Raw genomic sequence first — 18,775 nt, 5'->3', positions numbered from 1 at the left:
TGAGTTGAGGTGGGTGGATTATGAGCCGGCTGGGGTGGGTAGAGGTTGGATTGGGTTTATGTCAGGCTAGGGTAGGTGGGTTGAGACCTGCTGGGGTGGCTTGAGTCGAGATGGCTAGGGTTGAGATCAAGTTGGGTTTGGTTGTGGCGGTTGGGATGGTGGGTTGTAACGGCTATGATGGTTTTTGGGTTTGATTTTCTGGGTTTGTATTCTTTGATTTTCTGGGTTTGTGTTATTGTGTTCATAGGCATTTGATTTTATTGTTTTTAATTTTTACTTTTTTTTTTTATAGTTAAAAATGACAATTTTTTTTTTTTAAATAGATGCTAACGTGACATTTTTAATAATATTTTAATGTCTCTAGCTGTCACCTCAGCAATTTCCGTCGGTTGACTGACAGAAATGACGAAAATAACACGTGTAAATTAGTTTAAGGACTAAAAATGGTAAAAATAAAATGTAAGGACTAAAATGAAAAAACGTTAAAATATAGGGACTAAAAGTGTATTTACACCTTCATATTATGAAACTTCCATTAAAAGCAAGCAAGAGCCGTAATTCACTTTTTCCAAAAAAAAAAAAAAAAATCAAAACACAACTACAAGTATTTACTCACACTCAAAAATGAAATACATTTCTATTCATTTCTTCCAAGCATACAAAAGCAAGTAAAACTATTTCTTGATTGAACACAACAGCTAAATAAAATCCCTCCATGGACTCTGGCCCATAACCACATTTAGCACTGGTTAAGTCCCAGCAAATCTCAATTTTACTACCGCTTACACACCCTAACTTTCATAACATCATGTGACCCATGACAGAATTTTCCTAATCCAGCAATAAGTCATTTTCAAACATCTTTAGTTGGTTAAAAGATTGACAAAACACTTCAGATTTTAATCAAAAGCAATGAAAAATGCTTGGGATAAATACTTAGAATAATGAACACTAAAGAAACACTTAAATGCAGAAGCAAACTACTGCTGACTGTCTCAGTGATAAAAATCTAAACTCTACTTAGGATATATATATTGAACATCATTATACACAAACTGAAGCTACCTTATCAGATTAATCATTTGGCTTGCAGTTTGTTCTGTTGCTAGATCCTTACCAGCACATAGAACCTAAGAAACAATCGCTCATCTTATCCTGTGACAGTTACATTTTATCACATACAAGAGAAGTAAGAAAAGACCAAGAAAGAAGCAGGCCTAAAGTCAGAAAGAGGCTACCAAGCAGAGGATTAAAGTGTCAAAGAACATGACAGTTACATTTCATGCCATACAACAGAAATAGTTAAACTTTAAAAAGAAAGGCAAGGAGTATTATTGGATTCTAATTATTATTTTTTTAAATTGTAAAATTGATATGCTTGTGTATAGGGATCTGATTGTATTAGAGTTCTAATGTCAAAATGGTTGCAATAACAGACACATATAACTTGATTACCTTTTTCTTAAATGTCAAAGTCAGAGCCTCGATTAAAAAAAAAAAAAAAAAAATTAGGGTAACGCAAAGGCTTGATGGGCTAGCTGATGTTTCTTTTAAGCATTTTATCAAACAGTTGAATTGCAAAGCTTTGCATTTGTGTATCAAGTGTAAAGAGTCAACATTGGAAGGATTTACTAAATCTTTAAAAAAATATATAACAATAAAAATCTAATTAATAGGGCAGAATTCTTAATAATCAAACAATAAGAATCAACCTCATAACAACTCAAAGAAAAAAAAATCAAATAAAGAAAAAGACTGAAACAATGCAAAGTCCTAAAAAGATCCCAAAATTCCTGAATCCAAATGAACTTTGATATCACTAATATTAAACCCTCTAATCAGTCCCAGCTTTCTTTTCCCAATAAATTCTTATCAAACCCAAATATCCCCCCCAAAAAAAAAAGTACAAAATGTAATTTCATAACAATGTCTAATGACATAAACAGTGCCTCAAAATTACAAACACAATTTCAATCTTACCTTTTTGCTCAAAACTTATCTCAAAAAACTCAATCCCAAAATATTACAAGTACTTGAATAAACAGTTCCACGCCAATATATATACTATTCAAATATTCCAATACATTTCACCATCAGAATTTTCCAAAGATTCAAAAAGTAAAACTAAAATTTGAATTAACACATAGGATGATACATAAATGAAACCCTTGGAGAGAGAAATTTGAAAGCTAAAAGCCTAAAACAGAGAGACAGAGAGAGAGAGTTGAGAACCTGTTCACATCGTTGCAAGGGGGTCAAGGTCTTCATCATCATCGATGAGTGCAGTGCTTGACGGCGAGATCAGATGTGAAGTCCTGACTGAGTCAGGTGGGGTGGAGTGCTGGAAGGTTGAGAGCAGAGAGGTGAAGGCAACATAGAAGAGAATAGGGATTAGGGATGTTTATGCAACATTTTGCCCACTGAACAGCAAGAACAGTCATCACCTGTGGAAGGGTTCTAGGTTTCTTGGAGTTTAAACATGTCCCCAGATGCCAATTCCAAAACATGAGATAGCAGAAGGAACTATGAAGGATGAAGCAAATCAACTATCAAACTAATGAAATCAATGGCCATCATCACCTGTTGCCCAGTCTCAATTGTTGCCACATACAATTGTACTTTGTTTCCACTAAAAGGCTGAAAAAGGGATTTCAGACGCTCAAGTAGTTTGTTCCCATTTATAACCCTCCAGAGCCACAGCCTCAATAACATAAATTTTTCTTGTGGATTGCTTGCACAAGCAGGCACTGCATGTCTCAATTTTAGGTGATGACTGAAATTCATAATGCAATTTCAGTTTCCTTTGAAGAGCAAATGAGATGTGCATCCTATAAAGCCACACTGTCAATCATGAGTCAGCTTCTACAAAAATAGGAGCCCTTCACATTAGGAAATATTTTCAATATTTGACAAGAGGATGTGAGTACAATGTCACTATTCATCAGCCAATTTAAATGCCACTAGGCTTCACAGCTTGAACTGACGTGGAAGACGGCCACATCTACTCTGCAATCTCAAAATCTCTTTTGCAAAACCTTGATTACCAGTTAGCAAAAGCCCATTCAAAACCCGATTGAGAGTGAACTTTCGAGGCAAAAATCCTCTCTCAACCGTCTCAATCAACAACTTCCCAGCCACCAACAAATCATCCGATTTCTTCCTCACAAACATCGCACTTATCAAAACATTATACGTATCCAAATTGGGCAAGCAAACCCCACTACCCATCTTTTCAAACACCTCCAAACCCTTTTCTATCTCTCCAGCATCACAAAAATAACGAATCACAATGTTATACGTCTGAACATTCGGCTCACACTCATCGTCTTTCATTCTTCCCATAAACTCCAATGCCCTATCCATTTCACCCGCGTGACACAGTCCTCTAACCAACACATTATAAGTCGTCGAATTAGGCACATACCCCTTCCCCACCATCTCTTCAAAAACCAAAACCGCATTTTCCACACTATCCTTCTTACACAAAACCTGAATCAAAGCATTATACGTCACAACCGAAGGAAGCACCCCTTCCTTAATCATCTCATCAAAAACCTTTCTAGCTCTCTTAATCTCGCCAGCACAACCAAACCCATGAACCAAGGTAGTATAAGTAACAACATCAATCCCACATTTCCTTTTCTTCATTTGCAAAAAGAATTCCCAAGCTTCCTTAATCTGACTAGCTCTAAAATACCCTTTAAGCATTATATTATACGTCGTTAAGCTGGGATTCAATCCCTTCTCAACCATTTCCTTCAACACCTCCAACGCCTTAGGCGTCCGCTTAATCAAACAAAACCCATTTGCAATTATATTATAGCTAACACAATCAGCCTTAAACCTACCCTTTAACATCTTAAACAAGTTATGAGCCATTTCAACGCGTTTCGATTTGCACAAAATGTCAAGAATAGTGTTGAACGAATTCAAGTCCTGAAAACAACCGTGTTCGTGCATTGACATGAAGAGTTTGAAGGCTCTATCGGGCTTACCTGCGGCGGCGAACCTTTCGGCGATAATGGCGAAGGTTTTCGGGCTTGGGCCAAGGCGGCGAGAGCGCATTCGGGCCACGAGGCCCCACACCGCCTTGTAGTCGCGCATACGGGCGGCGATGTCGATGGCGTGGTCGAATGAGGCGGCGGAGTGAGTGAAATTGGCGTGGTGGTGGTGGTCTAGAGTTTTGAAGAAGTGGAGGGCTTTGGGTCCGTGGTTCCAGAGGAGCTTCAGGGTTTTGTTGACTAGGTCTTGGGTCCATTGGATTTGAGGGTCTTGGAGGGTTTGGGTTAGGGTTTTTGGGTCGGAGCTGAGGATGAGTTTAGCTAATGTCGCGGCGTCTTGTGGCGGCGGTGGTGTGGTGGTGAGAGAGTGGCGTGGAAGTAAATATAGAGGTTTTGGAGGGTGGGTTTTGAGATGGGATAGTGGAGAAGGAGCTCTTTGAAGCTGAGTGAACATTTTCGACTTTCAGTCTTTCAACCTACTACAAGTTTTTCATTACCGTTATTGTCTAGTTGGGCTCCAACTAGTTTTGGGCCTTTATCACTCTCGTTATATATGGCTATAGTAGGCCGAGCAGACTCATACTCGAAGTATTAAAAGCTTAGGTATAACTTATTATGAAATCATGTTCGTGAACTGGCTTAGGTTTTGTGCACTAGACTCGTTGAGATGTTGACACATATAAAATATTTGTTAAGTCAATTTTTCAATGGGTCCAATGCTTACGTGCGTTGGAGCCAATCTTTGTCTCATATGTTCAAACTTTGTTCGTTTTCTTTCAAACAAACTTGGGGTTGTTCACAATTTACTTAATTCATTTATTGTATGCTAAAAGTAAAACATTTAATTCATTTTTTTCATTATATGTTCAAACCCTGATAAAGTTTTGTACCTGTTCATAAACAAATGAATAATCTGCAAATTCATAACAATTTAATATCTTACAAACCTGTTTTCAAATTTATATAATTCAATCAAAAGTCTATATAAATATAATTTTAAACATGTATGTATATATAAATATAACATTATATATAATTGAATCAGCCTCACGTTTGTTGATTTGTTCACAAATGCATTATAATGTTGAGGTTGACTCGTTTTAATAGCAAGCATAAAATTGGACTTTAAACTTAAATAAACATGAACAAGTAGTCTAGGAAATAAAAAAGTATAAATATGTTTTAGGAAGAAGCCATTTGTGTTTAAGGACCCATTTGGTTATTTTTCAATTGTCTTGGATATATTTGGTATTAGCCCCCAAACCTCAAGATAGTTAGTTGGAATTTACCAAAAATATAATATTATATATAATTAAATCGAGCTGCGCATTCACAAATACATTATAATGTTGAGATTAAACCTTAATTTTTTTGTTAAACAAGTGAACAAAAACTTAAACTTTCTCAAAAAAAAAAAAAAAAAAAAACTTAAACTTGGATTTAAGTTTTTTCATAATTAACTTGGATCATTTATAACTCTACTCGGCCCAGCCCACCACTAAAGACTAAAGAGTAGAGCGTGAAAGACCCACAAAACAGGTCAGGCCCTCGGCTACCATATACTTTCAAAAACCTGGGCGCGGAAAACGGCGCACGTTAGATGAAAGGTTTTTATTTTTGTGGTTTGGTTTTTGAATGAACAAAACCACAAGCAATTAAGCTTTGCAGAGAGAGAGAGAGAGAGAGAGAGAGATATGAATTCAAAAGAGAGTTGTAGAAGTGAGCTCCGCATTGCGATTCGTCAGCTCAGTGATCGTTGCCTTTACACTGCTTCCAAATGGTAATCATTTCTAACTCCAAACCCTAAAACCCTAAACCGCAATTTCTCTCTCCATCTATGGACTTATTATTTTTTTGAAAAGTGCTTTTGCTGCTTCTGTTCTGAAAGCACTTACTTCATATGCTTGTTTTTTCATATGGATTAATGTTCTTTTGTTTGAATTCTGGTGTTTGTGTATCTAATTAGTGTTATAGTTACTGTCTTTATGCTCCATTTGGTAACTAAGCAACTTGATCAATAGGAAAACGAATAGTCATAATGTAAAACCCTATCCAGAATCTCTAATTTAACTAACCCAAGTGCATATTTTTCTTTTTCCTTGTCAAAATTGATGTAAAAAAGTAAAAACCTTGTTTTTTTTTTCAAAATTATAGTCCTGCTTTTTAATTTTCAGAAAATGGGAAAGTGAAAATATATTGCTATTTTGCTACCCCATTTGTTTTTTTTTTCCTTGTTTTAATCATCAAATATTTGTTTAATTTTATTTTGATTTGTTGGGTCTATGGTAATGCAGGGCAGCAGAACAGTTGACGGGTATCGAGCAAGACCCGGCAAACTTCACGCCTTCAAACACCAGATTCCAGTGGGGAAGCTCAAGCATTCGCAGGAGATTCCGCATGAATGAGATCACTTCAACACCCATTGCTGGTGTGTCGTACGTGTCCACTCCTGTGATGGAGGAGGATGATGCTGTGGATGGTGACTTTTACCTTCTGGCTAAGTCTTACTTTGACTGCCGAGAGTACAGGAGGGCTGCTCATGTGCTACGGGACCAAACTGGGAAGAAATCTGTGTTCTTGCGTTGTTATGCTCTTTATCTGGTTTGTTGCTTTCTCCTCTACTGTATAACTTATATTGTTCGTTCTGTTTTAGATTGGATATTATATGATGGTGGGTTTTGATGCATTTGGAATGAGACTTTTTTTCCTCATTGAGTTCTTTATTGATTGTAGGAAATAAATGGATAAGAGATTCAATTTGGTAGGATTTAGGGAAAACACTAGTTGGTTCAGGATGATAGTCTTTAGAATTCTTATTTTGAAGCCTTTTCTAAATCTTCCCTTTTTATTTGGGTGGCAGCATGTAAAGTTGTCGTCAATGGAGTTGAGTCATTAATACACAAGGTTAGTGGTTGGTGCTACAAAAAGTATCAACTATGCAATTATTGGACTTAATACCCAGAACCAAAAAGAAGCATGGTATAATGGGGTTTTGTTTAGATGAGAAATGGTGGCCAGACATGAGACTTGCTTCAATGTTTGATTTAGGTATGTTATCCCTTTTTCAGGTTTGAATTTTGGGCTAACTGCCTACGGTTTTGCAATGGCTGCAACAAAGACTGAAAATGCTTATGCATAAAATTTGATCACTAGCTTATGCATAATTTCTCATGCCCACCCAAATTGTATGAAATTTAAAGAATCTCATGGTATTTGTGAGATAGTAAGGGGTTGTACAGTTCGTTATTTTCCTACAATAAATTGTTGATCTGTTATGAATGGCGTTAGAGCTACTTCTATTTATTGTTCTATGTTAGCATGTTAATATAAAATAGTAAAAATAACTAGAAGTAACTCTAGCAAATGGCATGATACCTGTTGATTTTCAAGGATATATGGTCTATTAGATCTTTGTTTTTTCTCAGAAGTTTTATATGTATAAATACTCTTATTCTCATTGTTTCATTGAGGCTGGGGAAAAGCGGAAAGAAGAAGAGGTGATAGAACTTGAGGGACCCTTAGGTAAGAGTGATTCTGTGAACCGCGAACTGGTCTCGTTGGAGCGCGAGTTATCAACACTACGCAAGAATGGCTCGATTGGTCCATTTGGATTGTACTTGTATGGTCTTGTTCTCAAAGAGAAAGGCAGCGAGAATGTTGCTCGTACAGTTCTTGTTGAGTCTTTGAATAGCTACCCTTGGAACTGGAATGCATGGTCAGAGCTGCAGTCTTTGTGCACTACAATTGACACCTTGAACAGCCTCGATCTCAACAACCATTGGATGAAGGACTTCTTTCTTGCCAGCGCTTACCAAGAAATTAGGATGCACAGCGAATCTTTAGCAAAATATGAATATCTACAGGGAACTTTTGGTTATAGTAATTACATCCAGGCTCAAATTGCAAAAGCCCAGTACAGTTTGAGGGAATTTCAACAAGTTGAAACAATATTTGAAGAACTTCTAAGAAATGATCCTTACCGAGTCGAAGACATGGATATGTATTCCAATGTGCTCTATGCAAATGAGTGTTCTTCTGCCCTGAGTTACCTTGCCCATAGGGTATTTATGACTGATAAATACAGGCCTGAATCTTGTTGCATTATTGGCAATTACTATAGTTTAAAGGGGCAGCATGAGAAGTCAGTTATGTATTTTAGGAGGGCACTCAAATTGAACAAAAATTATCTGTCTGCTTGGACACTTATGGGTCATGAGTATATTGAGATGAAAAATACTCCAGCTGCTGTGGACGCCTATCGACAGGCTATAGATATAAATCCGTGTGATTATCGAGCATGGTATGGACTAGGACAAGCTTATGAGATGATGGGCATGCCATTCTATGCCCTACATTACTTCCGAAAATCCGTATTCTTGCAGCCAAATGATTCTCGGTTGTGGATCTCAATGGCTCATTGTTATGAAACTGATCAACTTCGCATACTTGAGGAGGCAATTAAGTGTTACAGAAGGGCAGCAAATTGTAATGACAGGGAAGCAATTGCCCTGCACCAACTAGCAAAGTTGCAATATGAACTCGGGCGTCCTGAAGAGGCAGCATTTTACTACAAGAAGGATTTGGAGAGGATGGAAGCTGAAGAAAGGGAAGGACCAAATATGGTAGAAGCTTTGCTTTATCTTGCTACGTACTATAAAACCCAGAAGAGATTTGAGGAGGCAGAGGTGTATTGTACCCGTCTTCTGGATTTTACTGGCCCAGTGAGTTCTTAGTATTTTGTTTCCCCCCTTCTGTCGATGTTTTACATAAAACCCCATATCACTAATTTTTTGGAATCACTGATATTTCACTTTTTGTCCATAATTGCAGGAGAAGGAAACAGCAAAGAGTTTACTTCGAGGAATGAGAACAACACAATCTGGTTTCTCTTCAATGAATGTTGAGCACTTCTCTCCCTGAATTTTTTGTTTCCAAATAGATGTACATATGCCTCTACTCCCAGTTTCTGGCTTATGGAAATTGATGACTGATAAAAAGCTTGGGATGAGATCAGAATGCAAACATATCTTGAATGCTGCTGAACAAATTGATGTATTTTCAATTGTAATCTAATTAATTATTTTCAGTGGGATAGATGCTGCCCCAATGGAATGTTTCAGTCTGAATGTGGTGCTCTGCCGGTATATAGGAAACAAGTTTGAAGTTTGGAAAGTATATTTCTTCCTTATTTGGAGTTGCTGTACACTAGAACTTGATTGTTGACTAGAAGCCCAATGTAATTTTTCTGAAGTTTAATCTGTTGTGATCGTTTATTAATGTCAGATAAGTAAGTATGCTGTTCTTGTTTTGTGTTCTCCATTTCATGAGACGTTTTGCAGCTATAAATTATAATGAATTTCTTAATCTCATAACTTTGAGTCTCATAACTTTAGGTGGGTAGGTAGATTTAGTGGTTAAGATGTTGCTTTGGAAGTCGGGATCCAAATGATGATAAATTTTGTATACATTCAGTTGCATAGGGTTTGAAATTGTCTTGAGCCTATCTGGACAGTAATTGTGAGAACAGGCTGGACCACTTTATGATAGCTATAATGGTGTCCAAAGAAGCTCTGTTCTTCAGGTGTGCTGTTTGTGCAGTATTCCTTTTCCTTATGATTCTTGAGGCACGTGTTCGCTACCATCTGCAAGGTGCAAGTGAGAGAGATGACATGGGGACTAGCTATGGTAGGCATTTCTCATGCAGAGAACCGTGAGAGGAATTTCATGCACTTGTAAGATACTTGATACTCAAAATAATTATAGTTATCTTTAGAAGGGACTAGTCAATGACTTTTTTTACTTAATTTGTGGACTTTTTGTGGACTACAACACGTGGCAAAAGCTGCTGCATACAAATAGAGCAGATCATCACATCTTTGAAAACACTATCCAACACGAGCCAACTAGGTTACATAACATCAGCCTAAAAACAGACTCAAGAAATAAAATTGGAAAGAATACCCCATCTGCATCACAACTCTGTTGAAAACAGAGTTCTTAAAGCCCCCTTTAAACTCAAGTTGTAGGCAATTGCATTTCTGTTGGATAATGACATAATGTCGATGGCTTCCCAACTCGAAGAGCCAGATTAATTACAAATCATCCCCTACCTATTCCTTTCAGACACCAGAGAAGTTACCTGTCCACACCTATCGGTGGTCAATAAGAATTTAGAACCTTCTTCGCCCGGGTCCTAGAATCACTCCCTCCTTGAACCTCCACCAAAAATAGTAGCAGGCAAAAGCATGCATTTCAACATACAAATTCAAAATTGGAGTGACCTTTTATCCATTTCAGCCTTTTTGAGCACAAAAAACAGTTGACATGGGGTAATTTTTGAGGTCTAGTGTTCATTTTCATGGTTCCTTTTGAGCTTTTGCAGTAAATCAAAGTGTCTTGCTTCATTATTCGCGACCTTAATTTGCATTTAGGTTGGGACCTTAGGAAAAGCGTACTTGTAACCAAAGTTGTCAAAATCGGGATCCTACATAGGATCGTGGGAGGTTGGTGAGATTGTAGATCATATGATTGAATCGTGGATCGTAAGATCCTGCATTATTTGAGAAAAAAAGAATACACATTGGTATGTTAAATAATCACATAAATTATACATTCATTGACACTATTAGGATATTTTTATTTTGGTCCAACTGACACTCTCTCTACATTAGAGTGGAAAAACTTGGTCTATTGAGATTTTATTTTTCATTTAGGTCCAACTGAGCATGCTGTCAAGTTAAAGAAGATTACAAGAAATTAAGGTCGTTTGGGATCGTCAGAATCGTACGATCCTACTGATCTTGAATGATTGCAAAGATCCTTGAAAGATCCGGATCGTTTTGGGCAGGTAAGATCGTAAAATCATAGGGATTTTGACAACCATGCTTGTAACCAAATCAAAATTAATAGCTATGAAAACTTCCCCAACTTCAGAAAGAGCAGCAGTTATCTCCTCACAGACAAATTTATGATAATTTAAGAGAATAAATTCCCATATTGATAATGAATGATCTCATAATCTCATTAGTGGTTGAATTTGTCCCACACTCCCATGATGACTAATACCTTCTTAATTTATATTGGTCAGCAGTTTTTTCCCAAATCTATGGGCGTCTTGAGACTCTTAAGTTGAGAAAGTCCAGCTTCATGAGCAATAATAAATCAAGATGGAGGGGACGAAATCCAGCTCAATGTCCCCAAATGTTACTAAGACAATTGAATGAAATACACATCTGCCAATTCTATTTAAAACAGGTAAAGAACCACAGGAAATTTTCCCAGAGATTGCAGTTAACCTATTGCACATATAAAATTCAAGTTTTATTCACCCAAACTAGTAAGTCCAACGACATCCACTAGATGCCAATTTTAACACAATTTTCAGTCACAAACTCACAATCAACCATACTAGGGTTCATATCTCCACCTAGTTCTCTTTATTCAAGAGCTTAGCTTCAATTTGGGTCTGTGAAGAATTTGTTGATGGATAGCATAATTTCTGGGGACTTGTTGCGGACAAATTTTCTCAGCAAATGCTTAGCATACATCTTCCCCTCAGCAAAGTTGTCCAGCACTCCAGCAGCCCTCTTCTCCTTGCTCACCCTGATATAAAGAAAAAAGAAAGCAAAACTATATATCACCTTGTGATTTTCCTTAAGCATGCAAAATCGTAACATCATATAATTATATTATTAGTAGGTAACTAGTACGTAGTCTCATGTATATGCATGGATATAATTAAAAACAATCATAATTATATAGTTCAAATTATACATAGTATTGGCTTAACTATACTTTTTTTGAACCATACATTTCTAAAATATTTAATAGTTTCTCATTATATATATATGATTTAGAATTTAATTGGTTTTAGTCTCTTTGGTTTTTGCACCCAATAATTTACTTGCTACAAAAATTAAAAACTTAGATGGAATGTGGCGGAAAATTGGACTCCAATTTAAATCTAATTTAAAATCTAATTAGATTTGGACTCTTCAATTTTTACACTCAATAATTTACTTGACACAAAATTAAAAATTAAATGGGATATGTAGCGCAAAATTAATAATTTATATAAAATCTAATTGGTTTTTTCCTAAGTTTTGACAATATATATTGTTCGGTCTAGTCATCCGCCCCTTAACACATTTATTATTAACTGTAAAGGGACTGAGATAAAGGCCTCCCCTTTGAAAATTGCTGAAATAATTGACGTTAACACTCCTATTTCCACTGAAATAAAAAAGATTATTGAACAAAACAATTTTGTTAATAATTCCTTACATATTATTGGCCAACAACTTGACCGAATTGAAGAAAAAATTGAAAAACCTACTTCTTCAAAGACTGAAAAACCTTTGATTGATTTACCTAACCAAAGGCAAAACGTGAGCCTTAAGACTACCCAAAAAAAAAACTATTGAAAAAGTTGAACAAATGTTTTTTGATTTACAAAAAATAAAAACCGAGCAGAATACTTCTACTAGTACTGCCTGTGCTATTTCAAAAGAAAAAAAAAAAAAAAGAAGGGAAGAGACTGAGTTTTCCGAAGATTTAGACTCTGATTCCTTATCCTTTGTTTCTGGTAAATCGGTCACTTTAGTAAGGATTGCAAACAAAAACCTAGTAAACTGCTGTATAAGCTCAATATGTTAAATATCAATGATAGTGATAAAGAAGTTCCATTTCGAATATATATATATAATGAGTGAGAATGACTCTTAAGGAGAGGGGAAATGAAAGATTTTACTAATAACCCCATCAAAACATGGTCCTCTGCCAATTGTGCAACCCCTTTGGGTTTCCATTCCTCCTCAAAGTCTCAATTACAACTACCAACGTAGGAAGCATGGACACAGGTGTGACAAGGTGACACGAGCAATTTCTAAAAAAAATATAATATGAAATGGCCATTATAACACTAGTACGACACATGTATGACACGGATACGACACATGTATGACACCCTAAATGAAGTGTTCTTACTTCATAGCTATCCACTAGCTTCTCACAAGCATAAACAAAGCTTGTGAAATACCAATTTTATCCCTAGTTTGACAAAAAGATACTAAAATAAATGGGCAAAATTTAGATACAGTTTCTTAAGTGTTGTATATTAAAATTTCCAATCAAATTCAAACACAAGGTAACATTGAACAATGAAATACAAACACTAGTATATATATTTGAATAGAACTCTTTGGTGTCTAGGTTTCAATACCTCCAAAATAACACTACCACCTAATTGAAAATAATTAAATAATCAGACGAATTACGCACAAAGATAAATTTATAGATTTAAAATCACCCAATCAAATTATACTCCCACTAACAATACCACACATAAAGAGGCCACATTTTCATTATAAATTATTGAATAAAAGAAAGTTGAAAATATAGAAGTAAAAATTCCAAATTCCATAAAATTTATAAACATGTTTTAAATTAAAAATTTTTTTTTAAAAAGATACACAAAAAAACCCTTATGGTTTCCCTTAAGAACTTTAAAAGTCTTGAGTGTACCACTTACATAAAAGTTTCGGTAATTTTTAAGGTTTGGGGGTTATTTTGGCCATTTTTTATATTCTAAGGGTATTTCGGTCATTTTTTTTAGGTTAGGGGGCATTTTTTGTCATTTTAGGCTTTAGGGGTATTTCGGTATATTTTAGATTTTGGGCTATTTCGGTAATTTTCTAGGTTTTGGATGTATTTTGGTAATTTTAAGGTTTTGAGGGTATTTTGGTAATTTTTTAGGTTTCGGGGTATTTTTGTCATTTTTTAGGTTTTGTGGGTATTTTGGTTATTTTTTAAGCTTTGAGGGTATTTTAGTCATGTTTTAGGTTGTTAGGACATATCTGATTGGATGTTAGGAACATATGTCAATATTTTATGTATTGGCTAATCCTTTGACAAAACGCACTTTACTTGTAATTGGGTAGATCTAGAATGTGTTTAATGCTTCAAGAAACAAGGTTTCAAGTTCAAGTGTTAAAACCATGCAAGTCTGTCCAAGAAACAAGTGAAGAAGTGTTGTTCATTAAAGCTCGACAATTAGCATCTATCGAGGTTTAAAAGAGCTGTTTAAGCCCGAGACTCGATAGTTGTTCGACAGTTAGGGTATCTGTCGAGGTTTATGAAAAATAGATTTTCAGTTCTGATTTTCATCCAATCTGTGAATATATGTTTGGGCTTTCTTTTCTCACAACCTTAAATGTATATAAGAATTATTTTAAGGGCCGTATTAGGTTGCACAGCCAAGAGCACAATTGCATAAGAGCATAATTCCTCAAGTGTGACCGGAAACCTAGTTTGCCCTAGTTCTTGAAGAAGCTATTGTGTTTGTACACCATAGTTTTGTGACCAAGCAACTTCGTGATCTTCATCAATTGATAAACAGAAGAACTTTGCAGCCAACATCCTTCTCAAGTTGGTGATAAAGTTGCGTATTGGGATCCGTGAATCTTTTGGTTAGTCATGTATTGGGAGCCGTGCAATACAAGGAGAGATTGTCACTACAGAACAAGTCCAATTGGATATTGGGGTAAGGGTTCAACTGTAGGTTGGTATAAGGTACTGAGATTCCTTTACTTGTAACCGCTTGTTTTGATAATAGTGGATTTTCGGGAGTGGTGACCTTAAAATCACCCAGTGGGTTTTGGCCATGTAGGTTTTTCCTATTCGTAAACAAATCACCGTGTCATTTAATTTCCACTACATATTTAGTTAATTGGTGATTTGTTTGTGCTATCACGCTCATTGCATATAATTGAACCTAATTAATTCACTCTGGTAATTAATTGGTTAATTCATTACAAGGGGTCAATATATCTTTGGCTTGTCAAGTGGTATCAGAGCAAGCACACTCTAATTAGGGTTTAATCTTTGCTGTGAGATCCATAGACTCCTGTTTGTCATGGATAAGGGATAGTCACTTATTGTACCTCCTTTATTTGATGGAACTAACTATGCATATTGGAAAGTATGCATGAGAGCTTTCTTACAGTCCTTAGATGAGAAGGTGTGACAAGTTGTGGAGATAGGCTAGACTAAGTCGAAGGAAGCGCTGGCCAATTGGGATGATGCAAAGATCAAGGCGGCTAATTTCAACAGCAGGGCATTGAATGTTTTATTCAGTGTAGTCACAAATGAGGAGTTCAAGAACATCTCCTCCACTGAAATTGCAAAGGAGGCGTGGATCATTCTCCAGACAACCTATGAAGGAACTAAGACTGTCAAGGATTCGAAGCTTCAGAGGCTTACTACTAGCTTCGAAGAAATCAAGATGGAGGAGGATGAGTCATTTGATAAGTTCTATGCTAGGCTGAAGGACATAGTGAACTCAACATTTAATCTTGGGGAAACCATTCCCAAATCCGAGATTGTGAGAAAAGTACTCAGATCTTTGCCCAAGAGATTCCATGCTAAGATCACTACGATTGAGGAGTTAAAGGATATTGATAAAATTCCTTTGACAGAGCTTGTTGGAAATCTACAGACCTATGAGTTGGGTTTGTCTAGGCTCGGAAAGTCAAGTAAGAGTAAGAGCATGGCACTGAAGACCAAGAGCAGTGACACTGATGATTTTTTCGATGATAAAGATTCTAAAATGAAGTCCTACATCACCCGATAGTTCAAGAAGTTCATGAAGAATGCCAATGCAAAGGGCTTCGACAAGGATCGTAGGCAATTAAGTTCTTCATAGTCTAAGAGCTAAGACAAAGGGAAGAAGGATGCTAGGGATGGCGGTCAATACATTGTTCCTTCAGTGCCCAAGTGTTTCGGGTGTCAAGGATTCGGTCATATGAAACAAGAGTGCCCCACTTATCTCAAGTCTATTGGAAAAAGCAAGGCACTTACTACTACCTTGAGTGACACCGAACTTGAGGATGATTCCGAAATTGAGGATGTCGGGATCCTGAATGCCTTTACCACCACTGTCAATCCTACTGAAGGGATTATAGAAGATGTGGATGAAGAAGAAAACTTGGTGGAGTCAAAATTGAGAAGAAGGATGAGCAAAATGACATCCATACAGCCTATGCAAAGTTGTACAAGGTCTCGGAGAAACATGAGAAGCTGTATCGGTTGGCCACCAAGAAGCTCAGTGATGTGGAGCTTGAACGAGAACAACTCTCCACATAGTCTGATGAAGTAAATCAGACTATTGGAGCACTGAGGTTTGAGAACAATTTCTTGGCTGAGAAGACCAAGAAGCTTGAAGTGGAACTGTTCCAAGTGAGAGCTCAGTTGGAGAGGACCTCAAGTGCAAACCTTGACGAGATGCTCAGCATGCAAAAATCTGCCTCTGATCAAACTGGTTTAGGGTATGATTTTTCTTCTCCTAATATTGCTTCTTCTAGTACTACTGTTTTTGTTTCTCCTGCTAACAATATTAAGAATAATGATACTAAAACTATGGTAGCTAGTGAGAACATAAAAAAAGGTAAATCGATCTTAGGAGCACTCCCTAAGCTTGCTAAGAAATAAATCAAAAACCCTAGGGCTAAGAAGAGTAATGCTTAAAAGTCCAAAGAGAAGAAGCAGCATCTCTGTTATCATTGTGGAGCAGTTGGACACACTTGACCCAATTGCTATAAGTGGTTAACCACTCAATAGAGCAACAACATGATTTTGTCAGGAAGCTAGAATCATCTTTTGTCCTCTCTTGCTCCTCTTGGAGATCTCCTCAAAGCTCTCATGTTCCTTTTGAACCTTAATGGTTTCAATTCTTCCCCCTCACCGTCGGCTCAAGGGATTGCTCAAAGGAAAGGTTCTTCCAAGGTGTGGAAGGAAAAGGGCTTCAAGTGATTTAGTCACTTTTTCTCTCTCTCCCTCTTTTTGTTATGTTTGCATTACTTGTGTGTTTTTTTTTGAGACAGTCTAGTTTTTATGCATTGCTTTATTTGACATGTTTTGTTTGGTTGTTTTTAGTTTTGTTTTATTTTTTTTCATTCATAAAAAAAATTCAAAAATCAGAAACATACAAAAACAATTTGTGTTTGTGTGCATTGGTACTTGTGTACCTTGAATGGCCAATGAAACAAAGTTTTCTAAACTATGTATCTTTTGTAGCTTAGATGAGCATCTCTATGCACAACTAAGCAAGTGAGCTTTGTGGCTCTTTGTTTGTGATGAGTAAGATTAAGTGATCTCTTGTACTTAACACTCGTATCACTCTTTTTGACGAGAAAGACTAAAAAAATCCTAAGAGAAAGACATAAATAACCATCTCGCCACTGTTGCCCGCCAATCATGAAATGACATTTGTATGCTTCGGCATAGCAAAAGTACAATGTCAAAAAGCTTAACATAATTGCGTATTTCTTTTCTTTCTCTTATATGCCAATGCATGATATGCTTAATAAAAAAAAAATATGCAAAGAAAAATAAAAGCAAAAATTTCAAAATGCTTCAAAACATGATTGCAAGCAAGTATTCTAGGGGATGTGGAAGTTATAGGATGTACCTCGAAGGTGATAGTCCCCATCAAACAGTTTTGCTCATGTATGAGTTAAATTGATTTACTCATATCTCAAATCGTTATAACATAGAGACACTTATGAAATCTTGTGATGTTTCACACACAACATGCAATATTCTTTGCTACTTTTGATACATGTGCAGGTACAATGTGATTTGGCCATCACAAAGTTTACATGCGTTAATGTATGCTCACTAAACTGTCTTAACTTGTTTCTAAAATATAAAATTGGTTAGACTTGTTTAGTGTGTGTATGTTTTTGACCTCAATGCATGACATTTTTCTTGATTGAGAGATGTTTTTGAGAGTTTAAAATGTTGGTTGGATCTTTGGTTAAGTTGCATGTTTGATTGCATTCATGTCTATGTTTTTCTCTTCTTGAAAAACTATTTTTAAGCAATCTCGACAGCTCCTCGACACCTCTCGACAGCTAGGCTATCTATCGAGCTCTTTAGCTTTTTCTTATTGCAATCTCGATAGCTTCTCGATAGCTCCTCGATCCATCGAGAAAGTTTGTCTCCTCAATAGCTGTTTGGTAGCTACTCGATCCATCGAGCTTGTTTTTGCTGTGGATACCTCTAGACAGCTGCTCAATAGCTGTATCTCTCCAAGCTTTTAAAGCTCGACACCTCTCAATCTGTCGAAATTTAAGAAGGTTGTTAGGACATATGTGGTTCACTTGTTAGGAACATATGTCATTCTTTTATGTAATTGGCTAATCCTTTGACAAAACACACTTTACTTGTATTTGGGTAGATCTAGGATGTTTTTAATACTTCAAGAAATAAGGTTTCAAGATCGAGTGTTAAAGCCATGCAAGTCTGTTCAAGAAATAAGCTGAAAAAGTTACTGGCATTAAAGCTCGACAGTTGGCTCGATAGCTTCATCTATCGAGCTTTAATAAGCTGTTCAAGCCCCATGGCTTGACAGCTACTCGACAGCATCTCGACACCTCTAGCTATCGAGGTTTAAGGAAAACAGTTTTTCAGATTTGTTTTGATTCCAATCCGTGGATATGTCTTTAGGCCTTCTTTTCTCACAACTCTAGACATATAAAAGGATTATTTTAAGGGCCGTCAAAGTAGACACAAGTTGCACAAGCATTGAGCAAAGTCTGTTTAAGCAATTTGTGACCGGAGACAAAGTTTGCCCTAGTTGTTCTTCAAAGTAGACTTCAAACTTCATCCTTAAGGATTTTTCGGCTTAGATCAATTTGTTCTTCATTGGTAAGGGTCCTTAATCCTTCATTCTTCATGCATTTCATGCATTTGACCTAACTTTTTGGGTTTTTGAA

The 18,775-nt window shown here is 36.4% G+C and overlaps 2 protein-coding genes across 2 annotated transcripts; one reads left to right on the top strand and one right to left on the bottom strand.

Moving 5' to 3' along the window:
* Positions 1-98: 98 nt before the first annotated feature.
* LOC142630254 (pentatricopeptide repeat-containing protein At1g74900, mitochondrial) lies at positions 99-4,503 on the bottom strand. The gene is made up of 2 exons (XM_075804233.1): positions 2,233-4,503; positions 99-1,155 (listed from the first exon to the last, which is right to left on the bottom strand). Exon 1 carries the CDS (start codon positions 4,453-4,455, stop codon positions 2,968-2,970), a length of 1,488 nt encoding a protein of 495 aa, XP_075660348.1. The 5' UTR covers positions 4,456-4,503; the 3' UTR covers positions 99-1,155; positions 2,233-2,967.
* A 1,081-nt stretch (positions 4,504-5,584) lies between these two features.
* Positions 5,585-9,280, top strand: LOC142630751 (anaphase-promoting complex subunit 8-like). The gene is made up of 4 exons (XM_075804792.1): positions 5,585-5,781; positions 6,296-6,602; positions 7,472-8,722; positions 8,832-9,280. The coding sequence occupies exons 1-4, from the start codon at positions 5,696-5,698 to the stop codon at positions 8,919-8,921; spliced, it is 1,734 nt and encodes a 577-aa protein (XP_075660907.1). The 5' UTR covers positions 5,585-5,695; the 3' UTR covers positions 8,922-9,280.
* The last annotated feature ends 9,495 nt before the right edge of the window (positions 9,281-18,775 follow it).

Source organism: Castanea sativa, chromosome 4 (assembly GCF_040712315.1).
Source record: "Castanea sativa cultivar Marrone di Chiusa Pesio chromosome 4, ASM4071231v1".
Lineage (NCBI taxonomy): Eukaryota > Viridiplantae > Streptophyta > Magnoliopsida > Fagales > Fagaceae > Castanea > Castanea sativa.
This window is presented reverse-complemented; position numbering and strand designations above follow the sequence as displayed.